The following is a 21,743-nucleotide window of genomic DNA, read 5'->3' as shown; positions in this document are numbered from 1 at the left end:
GAGTGTCAAATTTGGGAGAAAACTTTATTTTTCTTGCCAACATCAACTTGCACTCTCTTGCTACGTCAAAGCCTTTTAGCAACACGGCCACCACAGGAACCGGAAACCCCCCGTCCCTCACGCTTACGCCTCCAGGTGGCAACACCTTCCCTATCGATAGTTCCGGGGTGAGTTATGTCCCGGTAACCTACCACTACAGCCTCCTTTTTTACAGCACCCTACGAACAGTGCCCAAGGTGCTTCAGGAGTATAAAGTATAAAGTATTATTTCTCTTGTTATAGTGTGTAAAATCATTGTGAAACACGACGTCACATCTGCGCTGTAACTTCCTGTTTGCACTTCCTGGTTTCGTCCGGAACATGGCGCCGACGATCCCAATTACGCTGTGTCAATCTGTTGGCAGCCAAGCTGAAGTATTCTAGAGGGAATGCCGTCTACTGTTTGTAAAACTAAGAGCGTGATTGTTGAAACTCTTTATTGAAAATGCTTTAGAATATATTACATGTATATTGCTTAATTTTTTGAAGTTTTCAACGCTGTTACAGGCATGTGTTTGGCCAGCTATGTGGGGCGGGTTGAGCGTGAACAAGGAAGTGCGGGGATCTCGTGCGCGCGCGCGCTGTTCTGTCGTTGCTGGCTCGTCGAAAAAAAAAGTTGACCGGAAGCAGCAGGCAACCATCTGTCTTTCTCTGACGAAGTCAGGCCGCCCCTTACCACGGTTTGGGGCTGAAAATAGTGACAGTTAACACCGCCACGACCGTGGAGAAGTGCCGAAGTAAACGGTTTGTCTTGCATCAGCATCGTTTTCATTGGCGCCAATTTAATTCGGTATCGAGTCGGCTTTCCAACACCCTGACGGAGAACACTGGAGTTGCCATGTAACTCAGACGACGCACAAGCAATGCTACAAGGTCAGTATCAAAGTTTTAAGTCACGTTGAGCGTGCAGAATGCTCGAAATGACGGAAGCAATTGTTTCAACCGGTTCAATTGCAATCCATAACATAATGTGAACGACTTTGGCCCAAATTGACAACGATTTTTTAAAAGTATGTTTCGCTACCCTCGTCATAGTCAATGACAACTGAAGCTGAAAGTGGTTTAATTGGAATTATTTCGTTTGACGTGAAAATCCCTTGATGTCCTGGTTACGTCGCGTGCATGGCGTGTTAAGTTTGTGTCGGAACTTGTTGCCATCAGAGGCGAGGCATCTGTTAGGTGAGTGTTAGGTGTTAGGTGAGTGTAAGCCGCTGATTTTATCTTTGAGCATCATTGTGACAACGGAAGAGAAAGCACACTCATAACCCTTCTCCCTTATTCGGTCTATTTTAATGGCGACTAAAAAACTTCTGTACACCGCATCATTACAATAACCAAGCTCCGAACCTGGGGAGACAGAGCCTTCTCCATCGCTGCCCCCACCCTGTGGAACTCTTTGCCCCATTCACTCCGTGCTTGCTCTGACTTTCCCACCTTCAAAAAACAACTCAAAACCCACCTCTTTAAATCAGTTTTTAATGTCTAACTTTTTTATATCTGACTGCTGTTCCCCGCCCCGCTTTTACTCATGTTTTAACTGTGTATTAACCAATGAATGTTGTATTTTGGTGTGTCTTCTATTCTGTTTACTTACTTTATTCAACTCCATTCTTCTGTAAAGTGTCTTTGAGTATTTGGAAAAGCGCTATACAAATAAAATGTATTATTATTATTATAAGTATTCAATGCAGGAATGAATTTTATAAAACTGAGTATTTCATTACAGCAAAGGAATAGCAGCTAATCTTCCAACTTCTTCTTACAGATGAAAAGCCGCTTGTCGCTTAACAGCCCGTGGGATCCCTCTGCATCCATCTCAACATGAGCTCCAAATGGGAGCGTCATCTGATGCCATATGTTCTCCAGTGGACAGTTTCACCTATTGCATGCACAAGACGGCATTTTCTGGCGCTTCAACCTTTTGCGTCCATCAGCAGTCTGTCGGCCCCCGGGGAAGGACTCATGTAATTGTGTCGGCAGACCATCAACAACATGGCGTCGGCGTTCTTCACAGGTAGGAAGACTTGTTCAAGTAAATGACATGATGGCCTTCATACATGTAGCACAATAACACAGGATAAATGAATAGATGACAAAAGATATGCAATTCATACACGAGTGCCATGACTAATGCTTTGGCTGTAAAGGTTGCTCCGGCTGTTACAGTACAATGTTAGCCGGCCACATGGAGGTCATTATACAGCGGGGAAAATAAGTATTGAACACGTCAACATTTCTCTCAAAAAACATATTTCTAATCAAGCTATTGACATGAAATTTTCACCAGATGTCGGCATCAACCCAAGTAATGCACACATACAAAGAATCCAAACATTTCTGTTCATAAATTAAGTTATGTGTAATAAAGTGAAATGGCACAGGGAATAAGTATTGAACACATGAAGAAAAGGAGGGGTAAAAAGGTCTGGAAAGCCAAGAAAGCAGCTGGAGTTTGTCAGTATTTCGAAGGTTAACCTGTCCCCTATTAGTGCAAAGTAATATCAGCCGGTTTAGTCCTGATTAATGCCTTTTAAAAAGGTTTCTCACCAGCAAGGTGTTAGACAAGAAGCATTGCATGATGGGTAAAAGCAAAGAGCTGTCCAAAGACCTACGCAGCCTTATTGTTGCAAAACACACTGAAGGCATTGGTTACAGGCGCATTTCTAAACTTCTGAAAGTTCCAGTGAGTACCATTGGGGCCATCATCCGGAAGTGGAAAGAACACGGCATTACCATAAACCAGCCACGGCCAGGTGCTCCTCGCAAGATTTCAGACAGAGGAGTCAAAACAATCATCAGAAGGGTTCTCCAACAGCCCAGGACCACTCGTGGAGAGCTTCAGAAAGCCCTGGAATCAGCAGGTACCGTTGTTTCAAAGAAAACAATAAGTAATGCACTCAACCGCCATGTCCTCCATGCACGCACACCACGCAAGACTCCATTTTTGAAGAGGAAGCATGTTGAAGCTCGTTTGGAGTTTGCGACACAACATTTGGATAAACCATGACATTCTGGGAGAACATACTCTGGTCAGATGAGACCAAAATTGAACTCTTCGGATGTCATAAGACACAACATGTTAGGAGGAAAAATGGCACTGCACATCACCCCCAAAACACCATACCAACAGTCAAGTTTGGAGGTGGGAGCATCATGGCGTGGGGCTGTTTTTCAGCATGTGGTACCGGTAGACTTCATATCATTGAAGGAATAATGACTGGAGAAAAGTATCGAGACATTCTTGATCAGAATCTGCTGTCATCTGCCAGGCTGCTGAAGATGAAAAGAGGGTGGATCTTTCAGCAAGACAACGATCCCAAGCACACAGCCAAGGTAACACTCAACTGGTTGAAGAAAAAGAAAATAAAGCTGCTAGAATGGCCCAGTCAATCACCAGACTTGAATCCAATTGAAAATCTTTGGAAAGAACTGAAGATCCGGGTTCACAGAAGAGACCCCCGGAACCTTGAAGATTTGAAGGCAGTTTGTGTGGATGAATGGGCCAAAATCACACCTGAGCAATGTATTCGACCGGTTTCTCCATACAGGAGGCGTCTTGAGGCTGTAATCACCAACAAAGGTTTTTGCACTAAGTATTAAATAAATTTCAGTACGCGTGTTCAATACTTATTCCCTGTGCCATTTCACTTTATTACACATAACTTAATTTATGGACATAAATGTTTGGATTTCTTTGTATGTGTGCATTACTTGGGTTGATGCCGACATCTGGTGAAAAATTCATGTCAATAGCTCGATTAGAAATATGTTTTTTGAGAGAAATGTTGACGTGTTCAATACTTATTTTCCCCGCTGTATTACAGATTTATTTCAATTTGATCTCTTTGTTAGAAAATGACTTTAAGTACTTATCCAAACGTGCATAAACGTACATGTGAGCCTTGTGTTCTCTGGACATCGTCATGTGACCTTACCTGGGAGGTAATGTCACCTCACACAACATGCTGATGTCATGTTCCCACTTCCAACGCTCGCTCAAATGTGATGACCACGTCGGAGGTTGTTTATGTTTTTCATCATTTCTACCGGTCTAAGTCATTTTCTTTCATTGGAAGAATCTATAGTGGTACCCTGGATAAAGGTCTCGTTCCAGTAGTGCAGACTTGGTAGACCATTAGACCTGCTGATCATGAGAGAGTTGATTTATTTATTGAATCAACAATTACTTTATTTTCCAATTGAACAAACCTGATGTTGTTGTTGTGTGTGCGTGCGTGCGTGCGTGCGTGCGTGCGTGCACATGTACCTATGTACGTGCGCACATCAGGGTCTTCCAGGGAAGTTCCGGAAACAGTTTCAGCAGTTTGAAAGCGTTGCTGTGAGGTTATTTTTCTTCACTCAATGTTGTTTTTGTTTTTCGTCCCTCGTCTGATGTCTTCTTTTCTTTTGTAAAACCTCAGGATCCTTCCAGAAATCACAAGTTCTACAGAGACCTGATCACCAGTCTGAGACCTCCACTCATCCCCTTCACTCCTCTGCTGCTTAAAGGCATGCACACGCACACGCACACGCACACGCACACGTACACGCACATGCACAAGCACACTGAGGTGTGGAGTACCAACATTTGTTCTTTTGTTTCCTTGTCAGATTAGACTTTTCTTCATGAGAGTTGTAAGACTTTTCACGGCCAGCTGGTCAATTTTGACAAGATGGTAAAAAAAAAAAATGCTTTGCAGTTGTCGGTACATGGTGGCATTTACCTTTGGCCATTTTTTGTATTCAGCACAAAGTTGCCGACATGGTGCGAAGCATACGAAGATACCGTAGTGGACAACTGGGTAACACACACACACACACACACACACACACACACAGACAGACACACATACAATATAAATGCTAATGAAGTTTTGACACCTCTGGTAGCCATGGATATGGAGACGTCGCCATCCCACCTGCAGACCAAAGTGTACGTGCGACAGCTGCAGGTGATCGACAACCAGAACCATCTCTTCGACCTGTCCTGCAAACTGGAGCCCAGAGACACGTAGAGATGCCAGGACGCGTCCCACCTCCTCTTCCTCCTTCTCAGCGAACACGTTAAAAGCTTCTTAACAGGCAGCCAATCAGGCGAAGCTTGGCAGCCATCTTGTCTCCTTCCTGACCATAGACGACATGTAGTCGCAGTTTGACCTCCACCCAGCTGATGAGGTGAGCCTAGTGATGGATGATTTATCTCTTCAAAGGTCAACCTCTGACCTCAGGGGCGTGTCTTTCTTCTTAATGAATGAGGAGGACAGCAGAGAAGTAAACAAATGTTTAGTCATTTCTGTCTGGGAAGGTGTACCGTGACACTCTATGGGCGGCGCTTGTGCAATAACAGGAGGCGATGCACGTCTGGTGTCAACCAAGCATGTCGACGACGCTCAGGGCTCCCAGGTTTTGTGTACTTTTTGTGATGATGATTAAGACTTATTTTTCTTCTTTCCCTTGTTGTCTTTGGATCATTTCGATCAACAAAGACAGAGGGATATTTTTTTAAACGTTGTCTCATTGCAACGCTAAATGACATCACACGTCTGCTAGTCGACACCTGGCGGGGCTCTGCTGCGGCCAGTCCTGGATTCAAGTCATTCATTTCCAAATATTAAACAGGCGTCTCAAAAGATGACAAAATTCCAATTCCAAAATACACATGACACAGGGTATGAATGTTGGGCCGCGCGGCGGATGAGTGTTTAGCATGTAGGCCACACAGCGAGAAGATCCGGCTTTGATTTTCTGCTCGGGCATCTCTTTGTGGAGTTAGCATGTTCTCCCTGTGCATGGCTTTTCTCCGGGTAATCCGCTTTCCTCCCCAGTTCCAAAAACATGCTAGCTTGATCGGCCACTCCAAATTGTCCATAGGTATGAATGTGGGTGGGAACGGTTGTTTGTCGATACATGCCCTGTGATCGGCCGGCCACCAGTACAGGGTGTACCCCGCCTCTCGCCCCCAAAGACAGCCGGGATAGACTCCAGCATACCCCCACCACTATAGTGAGGATAAGCGGTGTAAAAAACGGATGGCCGGACAGTATGAACTGTTTAATCTTCCGAGTCCATGAATGAAAGAAATGAATCAGTAGATGAATTTACCCGCTGACTAAAATATCTGTCGGCGAGCCAGGGCTGATAGTGAGTAACAGCGCCTCCCGTATGCTCAAAGTGTTAACCAATTAGCGTTGTCATATTGAAACAAGATCGGCATCCTTGTGTTTTCAGATCGATTTAGAAGAAGTATTTTGACCTGTTAGCATCACAGGTAGTCTCAGGAAACTCGCTGGGTGTTGAAGCCTCCTGCCGGACAACATAGAAACATTCAAAGTAGACGTGAACGGCCGGTCTTTGCTGTAAAACTCAGGCGTGTCCGTTTGTAAAGGTCGCGTATGGAGTGGCTGACCTTGAAACATGTACATAGTGTGAGTGTGTAAATACTTCCAAACGAAAGGAGAATCTATTTTAAAGATGTTTGTTTCACGTAGAGATGAGATTTTATTCACGTGTGTTGTTTACATTGTGCCAAACCGTGAGCCATGACAAGTAAAGATCCACGTTAGCATGACGATGGTATTTGTCAAGGGTCGAGGAGCGAGCTACACCAGCTGGCAGTGCTGTAGCATTTGCGCTTTCAGTTGTGAACTTGTAACTTTGTTCTCTGAAATGTAACCAAGAATTTGTATGCTTTAAAAGTATGGAGACAACCACCAATATTTTTCCAACCTTTTTCTTTGTAATGATTTGGCACTTTAAGATGGCATTCCTATTTTGAAACGATGCATCACAATGTTGTTTCCTGCAGTTGCTCAAATAAACCTGATGAAGGCGACATTGTGCTCTTCCATTGTGTCATCATGCCCGGCATCACACGATGTGTGTGATGGATGGAAATCACCCCCTGGAGTGAGGCGTGTAGGGCCGAGTGCCCACGCCTCCTCCAAGGGGCACCAGGGAATGCACTCGCCCCATCCAGTAGGGAATGTCACTCCCGAGGGACAAATCTCCTGTGTTGGATCATGTGAGTACGGGCGCGGCGCGTCCCGTATGGCACCGATGTCCAACCCCCTTCAGTCGGGTCCATATCGGTACACAGAATTATAATTTGTATATATTTTTTCATATTTGAGTGTTTTGTATTTTGTCCCTTTTAATTTGAGATGTGTATATGTGTGCATATGTGTCTTTTTCTTCTTCTCTTTCTGCTTTTCCCTTCAGGGGTCGCCACGGCAAATCAGCCGCCTCCATCCAACCCTGTCTTTCGCATGTGTCTTTCTCACACCCGCTACCCTCATGTCCTCCTTCACTACATCCATAAAGCTCCTCTTTGGCCTTCCTGTACGCCTCCTACCCGGCAGAATCCTTCTACCGATATATTGACTATCTCTACTCTCTCTGTCCCAACCATCTCAGTCTGTCCTCTCTGACTTTATGTCCAAGGTCTCTAACATGTAATGTCTTTCAGATGAACTTGTTCACGATCCTATCCATCCCAACGAGAACGTCAGCATCCTCATATCTGCACCGGGGGTGGGGTGGGGGTGTAGCGGCAAAGGTGTTTGATGAGCGCAATGCATAATTGTGTCTTTGGATGCAGGAGTGCGTGGCCTCTGATGTTTCCCCCTCCAGATTTCCAAAGACACAATGCAGCTCCCTCCGACCTTCTCTGTACTTCTCTATGAACATTCTCAAAGCAATACAGCATCTGTAGTACTCTTTTTTATTTTTTGGCATGAAACCCTACTGCTGCTCCCACATGGTGACCTCTGCCCTTAGCCTAGCTTCAAGTAGTCTATGCCATAACTACCATCTGGTGCCTTCCTACTCTTCATCTCTTTTTTCTCACTTCCTCTTTACCAATGTTTGGTACTTCCAGGTCCACAGCAGATACCTCTTCTACTCTTCCTTCTTTCTTGTTTTCCTCATTCATCGACTTTTGAAATTTTTTTTGTCCATCCTCCCAACCCATAACCGGCATCTGTCAGTACACTTCCATTCCTATCCTTGACCACTCTAACCTGCCGCACGCCCTTCCCGTGTCCGTCTCTCTGCCTCGCCAACCTGTAGGGATCCATCTCTCCCTCCTTACTGTTCAAGCTAGCGTAGGAGTCATCATAGACCTCTTGTTTTGGCTTTCCTACCTCTACTTTCACCTTAGCATTCATCTCTCTGTACTCCCCCTCTACTCTCTTCAGTCCTCTCCATGTCCCACTTGTTCTTAGGTAACCTTTTTGGCCGTATACAGTCCCGCACCTCCTCATTCATGGTCCAGTCATCCAGGAAGCACCTCCCGACCATCCAGAGCGTGTCTCAATTTCTGCCTAAAAGTCCTATAACACTTTTGTTTCAGATTTGAGCATTTGGTCATCTGCTCTGCCTTTGCCCTCTCGGTCTTCCTCACCGTGAGGGTTCTTCTACACACCACCGTCTTATGCCGTCTGGCTACACTTTGACCTCCCACTACTTTGCAGTCACGATCTCCTTCAGATGACAGCGTCTACACAAGATGTAGTCTACCCGTGGACTCCTACCCCCGCTCTTACAGGTCACGCTATATTCTTCTCTCTTCCGGAAGAAAGCATTCACTACAGCCATTTCCATCCTTTTGGCAAAGTCCACCACCATCTGTCCTTCTGCGTTCCTCTCCCGAATAGCTAACCTGCCCATCACCTCTTCATCATCTGTATGTCCTGCACAAACAGGTCCATTCAAGGTTGCCCCGATGACAACTCCTTCCCTTCCAGGAATGCTCTGTAAGACTTCATCGGCGTCCAGGCAGTTTTTCTCTTTTTCCTCCAACTCCCATCCCGCTCATGGGACATACCCGCTAACAACATTGAACAGCGCACCTTAATTTTTCATCCTCAGACTCATCACCCTATCTGACAGTGTTTTTACCTTCCCAAGCAACTCCTCCTACTCCATCGGTCTTCCATCTCAACGATGATGGAACAAGTTGAACTCCGCCCCTATAGGCAGTCAGACTAGACAGTTTGTTCCATCAGAGGTGGCCAGAGGTTACAAACATTCATTCATTTCCAGTTGGTAGATTGTTGAGTTGAGGGATTAGCAACCATTAAAGATACAAGAAATCATTCCGATTGCCATGATGATGGCTGTCTGTCTTAACCATAGCGGTCGGTGTGATGGAATTCTTATATTTTAGCATTAGGTCAGTCGATTTGAAGAAATGGAGTATTTTCAATGGTGTTTTCATGTCAACAGGTCCTGATTAACCCGGGAAATGTTGTTTCACCTGGCAAAGTTCTGATGTTTGTATAACTATGCTTCTGTACTGTCTTTTGCAGTTAATTTCTTCTCTTCACCTGTGTGCCAACATAAATTATCAGTTGGATATTGTATGTAAGTGTCCAGTTAAATCTCATGTGTTGTAAAAGTTTATTCCTTAAAGGGAACTGGCCATTGTGAGCTAAATTGTTAAATTTTTTTTCAGTAGGACATGCCGATGCACACACTACAATGAGACACAGCCAGTTGAGTCAGCCATAATGTTTTGACAGCATCAAAGCTTTATTTGTATTCATCACTATGGCGTCCTGTAGTGGACAAAAGGAATAACGATTTTGATTACAAAAGGCAATTCCATGTCAGCCCATTGACAGAAAGGTTCAGTTTTATCTCATGGAATGTAAAGTTTGAACATATACGAATACATAGTCACACAAAGGTTGTAAGTTACACGAAATGACAAGAAAATAGTAAAATAGACTCCTATAAAGGACACTACAGTCGCAGGGCTACCTATAGTATTTGTCAGCCTTTTGTGGTAGAAGGTCTGCAAGGATGTTAAGACCTTGCCATTCAATGTGACGCAACTTTGCAGTTTGGGTTGATGAAATTGCTTGTGGCCTGGCGCCCAGCTGCACCGGCCACGCCCCGAGGATCCCACACGCTCACGGCCCCGCTGCCACCGGCGGCCCCGCCCTCGCTGGGGTCCCGAGACGGCTCAAGCCACGCCTACCCGGCGGCCAAGCCACGCCTCACGCCTCGGTCCAGGCCGCCCCCGCGGCGGCCCCGCCCCCGCCCGGGCCCCGCCCCCGCCCGGGCCCCGCCCCCGCGGCGGCCCCGCCTCGGCCCGGGCCCCGCTCCCGCGGCGGCCCCGCCTCGGCCCGGGCCCCGCTCCCGCGGCGGCCCCGCCTCGGCCCGGGCCCCGCTCCCGCGGCGGCCCCGCCTCGGCCCGAGCCCCGCATGGGCGGCCCCGCCTCGGCCCGAGCCCCGCATGGGCGGCCCCGCCTCGGCCCGAGCCCCGCTCCGGCGGCCCCGCCTCGGCCCGAGCCCCGCTCCGGCGGCGGCCCCGCCTCGGCCCGAGCCCCGCTCCGGCGGCGGCCCCGCCTCGGCCCGAGCCCCGCTCCGGCGGCGGCCCCGCCTCGGCCCGAGCCCCGCTCCGGCGGCGGCCCCGCCTCGGCCCGAGCCCCGCTTCGGCGGCCCCGCTTCGGCGGCGGCCCCGCGGACACCGGCGGCCGCCACCCGGCGCCGCCCCAGGTTCCGTTTCTCGCCGGCCGCTGCAGACTGCTCGCCGGCGGCCGCCGCCTTAATAATGCTCTTTAGTCGCCGGCGGCCGCCGCCTTAATAATACTCTTTAGTCGCCGGCGGCCGCCGCCTTAATAATGCTCTTTGGTCGCCGGCGGCCGCCGCCTTAATAATGCTCTTTGGTCGCCGGCGGCCGCCGTCTTCATAATGCTCTCTCGTCGCCGTCACCGTCGCCGTCGCCGCCGTCTTCATAATGCTCTGTAGTCGCCGTCGTCGCCGTCTTCATTATGCTCTCTAGTCGTCGCCGCCGCCGCCGCCGCCGCCGCCGCCATCTTCAGCAGAGTAAGACAAAGCTTACTTTAGCCACAAATTCACCGTTGAGAAAACACAGTATATGATTGCCCATCATAACGTTTAGGGTTAGGGTGTCATGAAAAAACCCCATCAAACATCAACACAATATATCTATTCTATATATATCTACAACAGACTTGGATAGTCGTGTGCAAGAATAACCTATTTACGTGGCTTAAAACAAGTAATTTAACAGATATTTCTTTCATAGACAGTCCCGCAAAGCACGCTGGGATGTGCGCCTATCGACTCTACATTATGAAGAGGACAAGGAACTGCTGATTATGATACGGGCGAGGGAGGATGTCAATTAAGGGCCTCAATTCTTTCATTTCTTCTCCTTAAAAATTATTTTTATGTCAATCTTGGCTATGTTATTTGTATCATGTGTCATTTGTGTGCTCTCAACATACACTTGTCAGTCCCAAATACAGTCAACTTCATCTATGTATGTCCGTCACAGGCCACCGTACTGATCCGCCAGTCAGCGATGACGTTACGTGAAATACAACTAATCAAATAAAAACTCTTTTTTCACAGCACCCTACGAACGGTGCCCAAGGTGCTTCAGGAAAGTATTAGAAAGTATTTAAGTACTTTGAAAGTATTATTTCTCTTGTTATAGTGTGTAAAATCATTGTGAAACACGACGTCACATCCGCGCTGAAACTTCCTGTTTGCACTTCCTGGTTTCGTCCGGAACATGGCGCCGACCATCCCAATCACGCTGTGTCAATCTGTTTGCAGCCAAGCTCAAGTATTCTACAGGGAATGCCGTAAGTACGTGTTTATTTCATGTTTTGAGATGTCAAAAACGCTGCAACATCGGTGCCGTGTTAAAACAACCGACGATGTATATGTTCAAGCTAAAATGCTAGGCCATAGTCGTACCTCCGTTGGACATTCATCGACTACTGTTTGTAAAACTAATAGACGTGATTTTTGAAACTTTTTATCGAAAATGCTTGAGAATATATTGAAAATGCTTGAGAATATGTAACATGTGTATCGCTTTGTTTTTTTCTACTTTTCAACACTGTTACAGGCATGTGTTTGGCCAGCTATTGTCGGCCGGGTTGAGCGTGAACCAGGAAGTGCGGGGATCTCGTGTGTTCTCTCGTTGCTGGGTAGTCGAAAAAGAAAGTTGCCGGGAAGCAGCAGGCAACCGTCTTTCTTTCCCTGACGAAATCAGGCCGCCCCTTACCACGGTATGGGGCTGAAAATACTGACAGTTAACACCGCCACGACCGTGAAAATGTGCCCAAGTAAACTGTTTGTCTTTCAACAGCATCGTTTTCATTGGCGCCAACCTCATTCGGCATCGAGTCGGCGTTCCAACACCCTGACGGAGAACACCGGAGTTGCCATCTAACTCTGACGCCACACAAGCAATGCTACAAGGTCAGTATCAAAGTTTCAAGTCACGTTGAAGCACGAATAGTGGCGTTTCGCTCCGACAATAGGACAATACACAGTACATAAACGATGTCGAAGTTGACGAGCTGAAGCCGAGGCCGTCATTTTGTGGACATACAGTCCCTGACAAAAGTCTTGTCGCTTATCCAAGTTGTAGGAACAACAAATAATAACTTGACTTGTAGTTGCTCAATTGGAATCAGAAATGACTTATATGAAAGGCAAAGCCCTCTAGATGATGCTTTTTATATCAAAATAAAGTTTTGTACCATTCATTGAGTTTTATCATTTAATTAGGACATAAAGGTCAGATTTTGCTTGGACAAAAGTCTTGTCGCATACAAAAACATGTAGAAATAATACATATACTTAATTTTGAATACACAAATATGCTACAATAACATCAGAACATAAAGTCATTGTACCTTGCAAAAAGAATTAATATTGTGTATGGCTTCCATGAGCTTGGAGGACTGCATCCATACATCTTGGCAATGACTCAAATAACTCATCTGGAATGGCCAAGAAAGCAGTCTTGCAGGACTCCCAGACTTCATCAGGATTTTTCGGCTTCATCTTCCAAGCCTCCTCCTTCATCTTACCCCAGACACGCTCAATAATGTTCATGTCTGGCGACTGGGCTGGCCAATCCTGGAGCACCTTGACCTTCTTGGCTTTCAGGAACTTGGATGTGGAGGCTGAAGTATGAGAAGGAAGCAGAATTTGCCCTTTCTTGTGGTTTGGAATGTAATGGGCAGCGAGAATTTCTTGATATTTCAGGCTGTTGGTTGTTGATGAAGGAGGAGGCTTGGAAGATGAAGCCGAAAAATCCTGATGAACTCTGGGAGTCCTGCAAGACTGCTTTCTTGGCCATTCCAGATGAGTTATTTGAGTCATTGCCAAGACGTAAGGATGCAGTCCTCCAAGCTCATGGAAGCCATACACAATATTCATTCTTTTTTCCAAGGTACAATGACTTTATGTTCTGATGTTATTGTAGCATATTTGTGTATTCAAAATTAAGTATATGTATTACAGTGAAGAAAATAAGTATTTGAACACCCTGCTATTTTGCTATTTCTCCCACTTAGAAATCATGGAGGGGTCTGAAATTTTCATCGTAGGTGCATGTCCACTGTGAGAGAGATAAACTAAAAAGAAAAATCCAGAAATCACAATGCATGATTTTTTAACAATTGATTTGTGTGATACAGCTGCAAATAAGTATTTGAACACCTGAGAAAATGAATGTTAATATTTGGTACAGTAGCCTTTGTTTGCTATTACAGAGGTCAAACGTTTCCTGTAGTTTTTCACCAGGTTTGCACACACTGCAGGAGGGATCTTGGCCCACTCCTCCACACAGATCTTCTCTAGATCAGTCAGGTTTCTGGGCTGTCGCTGAGAAACACGGAGTTTGAGCTCCCTCCAAAGATTTTCGATTGGGTTCAGGTCTGGAGACTGGCTGGGCCATGCTAGAACCTTGATATGCTTCTTACGGAGCCACTCCTTGGTTTTCCTGGCTGTGTGCTTCGGGTCGTTGTCGTGTTGGAAGACCCAGCCACGACCCATCTTCAATGCTCTGACAGAGGGAAGGAGGTTGTTCCCCAAAATCTCACAATACACGGCCCCAGTCATCCTCTCTTTAATGCAGTGCACTCGTCCTGTCCCATGTGCAGAAAAACACCCCCAAAGCATGATGCTACCACCCCCATGCTTCACAGTAGGGATGGTGTTCTTCGGATTGTACTCTTCATTCTTCTTCCTCCAAACACGCTTATTGGAATTATGACCAAAAAGTTCTATTTTGGTCTCATCTGACCATAAAACTTTCTCCCATGACTCCTCTGTATCATCCAAATGGTCATATGCAAACTTAAGACGGGCCTTGACATGTGCTGGTTTAAGCAGGGGAACCTTTCGTGCCATGCATGATTTCACATCATGACGTCTTAGTGTATTACCTACAGTAACCTTGGAAACGGTGGTCCCAGCTCTTTTCAGGTCATTGACCAAGTCCTGTCGTGTAGTTCTGGGCTGATTCCTCACCTTTCTTAGAATCATTGAGACCCCACGAGGTGATATCTTGCATGGGGCTCCACTCCGATTGAGATTGACCGTCATGTTTAGCTTCTTCCATTTTCTAATGATAGCTCCAACAGTGGACCTTTTTTCACCAAGCTGCTTGGTAATTGCTCCGTAGCCCTTTCCAGCCTTGTGGAGGTGTACAATTTTGTCTCTGGTGTCTTTGGACAGCTCTTTGGTCTTCGCCATGTTACAAGTTAAAGTCTTACTGATTGTATGGGGTGGACAGGTGTCTTTATGCAGCTAACGACCTCAAACAGGTGCATCTGATTCAGGATGATACATGGAGTGCAGGTGGACTTCTAATGGGCAGACTAACAGGTCTTTCAGGGTCAGAATTCTAGATGATACACAGGTGTTCAAATACTTATTTGCAGCTGTATCACACAAATAAATTGTTAAAAAATCATGCATTGTGATTTCTGGATTTTTCTTTTTAGTTTATCTCTCTCACAGTGGACATGCACCTACGATGAAAATTTCAGACCCCTCCATGATTTCTAAGTGGGAGAAATAGCAAAATAGCAGGGTGTTCAAATACTTATTTTCTTCACTGTAGATAGATAGATAGATAGATAGATAGATAGATAGATAGATAGATAGATAGATGGATGGGTGGGTGGGTGGATGGATGGATGGATGGATGGATGGATGGATGGATGGATGGATGGATGGGTAGATAGATATGGATGGACCGACAGACAAATGGATAGATGGATGGATAGATGGATGGATGGATGGATGGATGGATAGATGGATAGATAGATAGATAGATAGATAGATAGATGGAATAATTTAAAGTTTTGCGTTTGGGCCGGTAGAGGGGCTTATTTATTATGAATAATTATGAATAATAAAAAATTATTAATGAATTATCAACAATAAATGTGCATAAGCATCTTTGTTTAGTCTAAAGATGGTGTTTTAAACCAGTTCTGATGTTATTTGTGAATGTTTTGATAAGTAGGACATGTAACCATGGAACCTCACGTGACCTCAAGTGTAAAGCAGACATTCCACAGCCTGGTAGACACGATGTGTGCTCACACGTACTTAAGCTGTCTGGGTTCACAGTCCAGTCCAGGAAGAAGCAGCCTGGCCGTCTGTCTGACATCATCCGTGTCCACCAGCAGACTCTTGCGATGTTCAGCGTGAACTATGGCCACTCTGATCCACTCCATCAGAGGCGGCAGCAACAGGAATGGCCTGCGGATGGAAAAAAGGAGGAAGAATTCCGGCTTACTCTGCAACTTGGACCAGTTGTATCATGTCTCCGTGTCAGACGTGATGCTCGGGGAGGATTTGCTGATATGTTGCATGATTCAGTCACATTTAAAGCAAACTCATGTAAACTGTCATCAAATATGACGTGTGTGTGTCTGGCAGCTCTTCCCCTGAACCGTGACTCACTTATTACTGCTTGTATTCTCTCCCATACACACACTCACACTCACACTCACGTCAGTCAGTTAACCGTAAATGTAGACTCCTTCCTGTACGGTGCTGTAGTTCTATGTACATAAAAGGTGAACGTTAGTGTGGAAGGACAAGAGAAAACGGCAACTAAAAAAAGAACTAAAACGCTAACAACAGAAGTGACCGACAAATTGAATGAAACGAAAATGTTGGTAGAAGAAAGCGGCTTTCATCTCCGAGAAGTCCAAGAATAAACATCAGTGGGAACGTGCGTTACGGAATGTGCCCATGCTGACTGTGATTGAAAAATCAGCTCCGTGCTCATTAATAACTGCCCACAAACGTAATACAAATCTGCAGCTTTGAATGTAATAATCCCGCAAATTTAATAAATTTCCCACAAACATAATAAAATTTACTCACTGCAAACGTATTACTGAATTTACTGAAATTATTACATTTTGTTTGTGCGTTTTAGTTACAGTATATTAATGTATGTGTGATTTTGTGTGTGTATGCGGAAGAAATAATCAAAAGAAATAATAAAATATAATAATAATAATAATAATAATAATAGTAATAATAATTTTATTACATATTAACATTGCAATTATCACAATAATTTAAATTTAATTTAAAATAAATTATAATTTCATAATTAAAGAATCCTTTAATGTATTCAAATTATACTATTTGAATAATATTTCTTCCACAAAAAAAGAAAAAAAAAAGAATTATCTTGTTAAAATCCTCAAAATTACATCTACACATTTGCCCTCATTCAAAGAAGAAAGAACAAACAACAACAACAAACCACATTATTTTGTCTCAGATTACATTTGTGGGAAGTTATTACATTTACAGATTTTCACTTTCCCACATATGTAATAATTTCCTGAATACTGAATTTCCTGCAAATAACTATTAAATTTAATAACTATTAAATTTGCAGGAAATTCAGTATTCAGTATGTTTGCAGTAGGCAAATTTTATTACGTTTGTGGGAAATGTATTACATTTGTGGGATTATTACATTCAAATCTGCAGATTTCGCTATTTAGCTATTATTATTATTATTATTATTATTATTATTATTATTTAGCTATTATTATTATTTAGCTGCATTTTTTCCCAGCTAATAGAATGTGAACATTTGAGCAGGATCTTAAGACATAATTTTATTTATTTGTTTTTTATGTTGGTTTTTTTTTTGGTAAATTTAAAGCTGGATGTTAAAGCTTTATTTATCCAAATGCTACACTTTAAGTTTTTTTTACAGAGGAGAGTTTGTGATACAGCATAACATACTGTTCTAATGGAATAAAAATGTGTTTAGTAAGTGCATATTGCTGGTGTAATTCAGTTTTTTCCAGGAAATAATCTTTAACTACAAGAAAAAAAAATATCGCCTTGTTAGCAGTATCGTGATATATTGTATCGTGATACGTATTGTATCGCCAGATTCTTACCAATAAACACCCCTATATCCAACATATCTAACATAACCTTGCTGAAGTCTCCCTACACGCAAACATTATGGTGCATTTAAAGCCTTAAAGGTCTCCTATTTAGCTGTTTAAAGTTCTGGGATGTTAAACAAGCAGACAAGAAGATCATAAAAAGATGGGCTTGATGGCTGCCTGCAGGGGCGGGGGGGTTGAGTGCTGGGGAAATGTTGAGGTGGCAGGTGTAGTATGTCTAAATTAAGAAAAGGGACTGGGTGGTCATTTTGGTTCTAACGCCAGGGGTGTAGAGTGATAAGAAAGCCGTGTTTCTTGGAGTGGATGAAGAACAGACTGCTCTTAATGGCGTACCTCCTCTCAACACGCATTTGCGCCAAAGTGTCCGTTTTCCTGATGGCCTCAGGGCATCCCGGCAGTTTAATGTTCTTCATTCTTGCTTAGGTCTCACTTTACAATACGGTACACAAACATACACTGGTACATGAATGAAGAACTAATGAGGTACTAAAGAGTAGTTGCTGAGGTACTAAGAAATAATGAGTAGTGGTTATTGTTAGGTAGGTTCGCTCCTCATTAACTTCTGTCATTTTTTACACTTTATTGTAATGGTAATGGTAATGGTTTTATTTCATTTGAACATGCATCAGATTACAATTGAATGCATCACATAATCAGTTCCCAGTTCCACATGTCCAAAAGGAGTAGGAAGAAGCAAAGCTTATTAAATCCTACCCCTCCATCTGGTACTTTTACAATCAGTAACTGTTACATTTGTTCACTTCCTGCTTTCCATAATACAGTTTAAGTTTTTTTTTGTTTTTTTTTTTAACTTCCCACAAATTGTTAAGTTTTACCCGTGCGTAATCACAGCAATTTTTTAAAAGCCGTCCCTTTTTTATGATTTTGATTGATTTTTCAAGGCACACAGATTATGGTGTTCTAGGGCACTCATCTGTCATCAGAAAAAAAAACATTAGTTTCTACATTTTTCTGTTCTCTAGTAATCAGCAGTAGAACATAGAACAGTAGAACATCAAATATACTTTCACTTTGACACAAATGGAGCCATATGTACTTAACCAAAATATATAAAACTACCATAAACAACACAAACAGATGCTTTGTTACACCCGCAAACATAATAACTGCCCATAAATGTAATAAACCACAAACGTAATACAAATCTGCAGCTTTGAATGTAATAATCCCGCAAATAATCCCCGCAAAAATGTAATAAATAAAAAAATGTGCCTACTGCAAACGTAATACTGAATTTAGGAAATTATTACATATGTGGGAAAGTGAAAATCTGTAAATGTAATAACTTCCCACAAATGTAATATGAAGCAAAATAATGATATTTTGTTGTTGTTACATTTGCAGGAAATTCAGTATCACGTTTGCAGTAGGCAAATTTTATTACATTTGTGGTAAATTTATTACATTTGCGGGATTATTACATTCAAAGCTGCAGATTTGTATTACATTTGTGGGCAGTTATTACGTTTGCGGGTGTAACGTGGTTGTTTCGCATGGAAATACACATTTATTTCCAAATATACCGCTATGATCTATTTACAATTTTCACATTTGGAACCGAACTGCGTGTGCAAACATGCGTGTGCACGCGTGTGAATGCATTCAATGCATAATCTCTTCAACACTACCAGACTCCGTGCCTGGTACATAGTATCGGGACACCTCTTTACACGTCCCATCTGACCCTAACGTCTGGGTTATGCCCCTCAGCCTGAAACACAAACCTGAGCTCTGTCCAAGTCGTTACAACATCAAAGCCTGTACGTCTGTTAGCACTGAAACCAGATAGTTCTTATGACTAGCTGAGAGATCTGAAACAGCAGGATAGACACACACACACGGGCTTGTAAAGACAAACTTTCACACACTTGTTTATACATAGTCACACACAGAAATATTATCTCCGAGTCACGCCGCCTTCTTCATCATGAGCTTTGACAGTCTACTAATTCTCTTCGGGTTGTTGGGAAAGTTCCGATATTTTTCCCCAAAGGGGGGAACCATGGAACACTTATATGTCCACAGCACTCTGAAGTTAAGGGGACAGACTTTGGTCAAGGTACTGACTGATCTAGGGTCTGATTGCTCTAATAAAGACTCCATAGAAGGTGTGTAAGATGATCTGATGTTAAACTAAAACACTACATTTATTGTAGGTGAGGAAATATGCGGGCGGCACGGTGGTCTAGTGGTTAGCGTACAGACCTCACAGCTAGGAGACCAGGGTTCAATTCCACTCTCGGCCATCTCTGTGTGGAGTTTGTGGGTTTTCTCCGGATACTCCGGTTTCCTCCCACATTCCAAAAACATGCTAGGTTAATTAGCGACTCCAAATTGTCCATAGGTATGAATGTGAGTGTGAATGGTTGTTTGTCTACAACAAAATTTTGGATATTTGTGCTACACGGTGGTCGAGTGGTTAGTGCACAGGCCACACAGCTAGGAGACCCGGGTTTGATTCCACTCTCGGCCATCTCTGGTGACTGGTCCATAGGTATGAATGTGAGTGTGAATGGTTGTTTGTCTATATGTGCCCTGTGATTGGCTGGCCACCAGTCCAGGGTGTACCCCGCCTCTCGCCCGAAGACAGCTGGGATAGGCTCCAGCACCCGACGCAACCCTCGTGAGGAAAAAGCGATAGAAAATGAATGAATGAATGAAAGAAAATATGCTAATTTGTGATATAACAACAGCAATTTCATGTAAACGCTGCACAAGGATGTGCACATTCTGGAAGATCTAGAAAGCTTTATGTGCGGGTTATTATGTGTAGCTGCTCTATAGGAGTGCATTCAGTGTGGATTCAGTTAAATCAAAGACAATGGGTGCCTTATTTGGAATAGGTGAGGTCATCAATGTGTACTACTTCCCATATCAGGGTAGTTTTGGATGGTACCCGGGTATAATTTGCATAATCTGTGATTGTCATCAAACATCATAGTTCTAAATTTATTTATCGCTGCTGAGCAAGTGCATGCTAGAGAATTACCAATCCGTTTTGGAGGGAATCGTACTTTCAATCCTGATACAAGCGTGGTCTGGTAGCATGTGCGCAACAAAGATATGGGCATGCACAGAAAAAAAAAAAACATTGGCAAGTCAATGGCATTCCAGTACTCCAAAAGTATCTAGCATTGCTTTGAAGATACTGCAATTAGTCTGCTCAGATGGTCTACTAATACTTGATGGCGTGGCCCACACAGATTTGTGGCTTTGGGGGTTTTCCACCCAAGATTCCATCTTGGGGAACCGCTGACTTCAACAAGAGCAAATGGTGAGGCCCGCTGAAGGGGAGACGTCTGTATCATTACCAGGCGCTAGGACTGTAATTGTAATCACAACCAGTCTTGCACTGCCCACACCCCCTCACCTGGGCCCCGCTGTCATTTACAGGTACTAAAATGTGTGAAGTGAATGTCACGGACGGCACAAAGTACAATCACTTCCTGTAGCTGATATACACGCAACATTAAAAACACCTGAACACTTGCTAGAACCTGCCAGTAAAAGTAGAAGTAAAGGACGGGTGTTTATTTGCTGCTATATTACCTTTGATACTAATGAGGACTTGGGTCATCTTTAAATGTGTGTGTGTGGAAATCAGCTGGTTTTTCAAATGATTTAATGACATATTCTCTAAACCACTCTAAAACAACATCGTATTTAATCTTAGACAGTAGTGCAGGGGTCCCCAAACTTTTTCCAGTGAGGGCCACATGACTTTTCTTTCCTCTGAAGGGGGCCAGGGTCAGGGTCGTATGTTTGTTTATGTTCTATGACTGGGGCAAAAGTGTGGTTGTAGTCACGTCACAATAGGTTACCATTTGGTTATCATGCTTTATTGTTCAGGGGGCCCGGACAAATGTGGAAGTGGGCCGTGTCCGACCCCCGGGCCTTAGTTTGGGGACCACTGCAGTAGTGCATTTATCATTTTTCTTTGTTATAATGAAAGCGTGTCACACATACTTTATAACACACATTCAGTTGTCAGTAATAAAGTCATTTTACCTTAAATCATTACCAAAACATCGTTGTTTTAGCTTGAACAGGACAAATGACACCAAAAAAAAAAACCTCCCAGGACAGCAAATAAGAAATTATCAGGTTATTCCACAACCAAAATAAGATCTGAGGCGCTCCTAACAGAATTATATGCTATTAGCGCCCTCCTAAAATCCTTAAAACCAGCCGTCTTTGGCCTAAATCTCCTTCTGAGGCGTAGTTCCCTCTGCTGTTACATCAACATTAACACCTGGAGGTTCTTGCTTACCTGTAATTTGCACACAGAACACTTTTTTTGAAGTGTGTATTTCACACGAGAACAATGTTGAGAAAAGGTGAGGCGCGATAAAACCTTTGTGGCCTATGGTTCCAGTTTTGGTACACAGAATATTGTGTTATATGGTTATTTAAATATGGTAACTATACCAAAAGAAAGAT

At 43.8% G+C, this 21,743-nt stretch overlaps 2 protein-coding genes and 1 long non-coding RNA gene across 6 annotated transcripts in view; 2 read left to right on the top strand and 1 right to left on the bottom strand.

Moving 5' to 3' along the window:
- The first annotated feature begins 352 nt into the window (after positions 1-352).
- LOC131131504 (uncharacterized) lies at positions 353-4,554 on the top strand. Of its 3 annotated transcripts, XR_009130198.1 has the most exons (5): positions 353-912; positions 1,805-2,053; positions 2,718-2,900; positions 3,309-3,372; positions 4,461-4,549. XR_009130198.1 is itself a non-coding variant. In XM_058076256.1 (4 exons), the coding sequence occupies exons 2-4, from the start codon at positions 1,872-1,874 to the stop codon at positions 3,637-3,639; spliced, it is 696 nt and encodes a 231-aa protein (XP_057932239.1). In that variant the 5' UTR covers positions 353-912; positions 1,805-1,871; the 3' UTR covers positions 3,640-3,708. The 3 variants fall into 3 exon arrangements, 1 of the variants encoding a protein (XP_057932239.1); XM_058076256.1 differs by lacking the exon at positions 4,461-4,549 and having other exon boundaries at positions 3,309-3,708; XR_009130199.1 differs by lacking the exons at positions 2,718-2,900; positions 3,309-3,372 and having other exon boundaries at positions 4,461-4,554.
- A 5,861-nt stretch (positions 4,555-10,415) lies between these two features.
- Positions 10,416-21,743, bottom strand: part of LOC131130988 (ankyrin repeat and BTB/POZ domain-containing protein 2-like) — a 50,924-nt gene continuing 39,596 nt past the window's right edge. Inside the window, exons 4-5 of the mRNA XM_058075226.1 lie at positions 15,439-15,591; positions 10,416-10,862 (exon numbers count right to left, since the gene is read on the bottom strand). Coding sequence (XP_057931209.1) covers positions 10,733-10,862; positions 15,439-15,591 — 283 coding nt within the window. The 3' untranslated portion in view covers positions 10,416-10,732. The remainder of the gene's footprint in view (positions 10,863-15,438; positions 15,592-21,743) is intronic.
- LOC131130989 (uncharacterized) lies at positions 10,663-17,303 on the top strand. Of its 2 annotated transcripts, none has more exons than XR_009130130.1 (4): positions 10,663-11,664; positions 11,930-12,092; positions 12,173-12,285; positions 15,460-17,303. It is a non-coding gene; the product is annotated as an uncharacterized LOC131130989 (long non-coding RNA). The 2 variants fall into 2 exon arrangements; XR_009130129.1 differs by having other exon boundaries at positions 10,674-11,660; positions 15,460-17,302.

Source organism: Doryrhamphus excisus, chromosome 6, assembly GCF_030265055.1.
Source record: "Doryrhamphus excisus isolate RoL2022-K1 chromosome 6, RoL_Dexc_1.0, whole genome shotgun sequence".
Classification (NCBI taxonomy): Eukaryota; Metazoa; Chordata; class Actinopteri; order Syngnathiformes; family Syngnathidae; genus Doryrhamphus; species Doryrhamphus excisus.
Note: the sequence above shows the minus strand (reverse complement) of the source record. Positions and strands in the feature narration are given on the sequence as shown.

Bases quoted from the DNA above. Each gene is read 5' to 3' on its own strand.
- LOC131131504 (XM_058076256.1), top strand. From the start codon at position 1,872: ATGGGAGCGTCATCTGATGCCATATGTTCTCCAGTGGACAGTTTCACC. The intron at 2,054-2,717 runs GTAGGAAGACTT...AACTTCTGAAAG, and splicing joins GGCGTCGGCGTTCTTCACAG to TTCCAGTGAGTACCATTGGG. The intron at 2,901-3,308 runs GTACCGTTGTTT...GTCATCTGCCAG, and splicing joins GAAAGCCCTGGAATCAGCAG to GCTGCTGAAGATGAAAAGAG.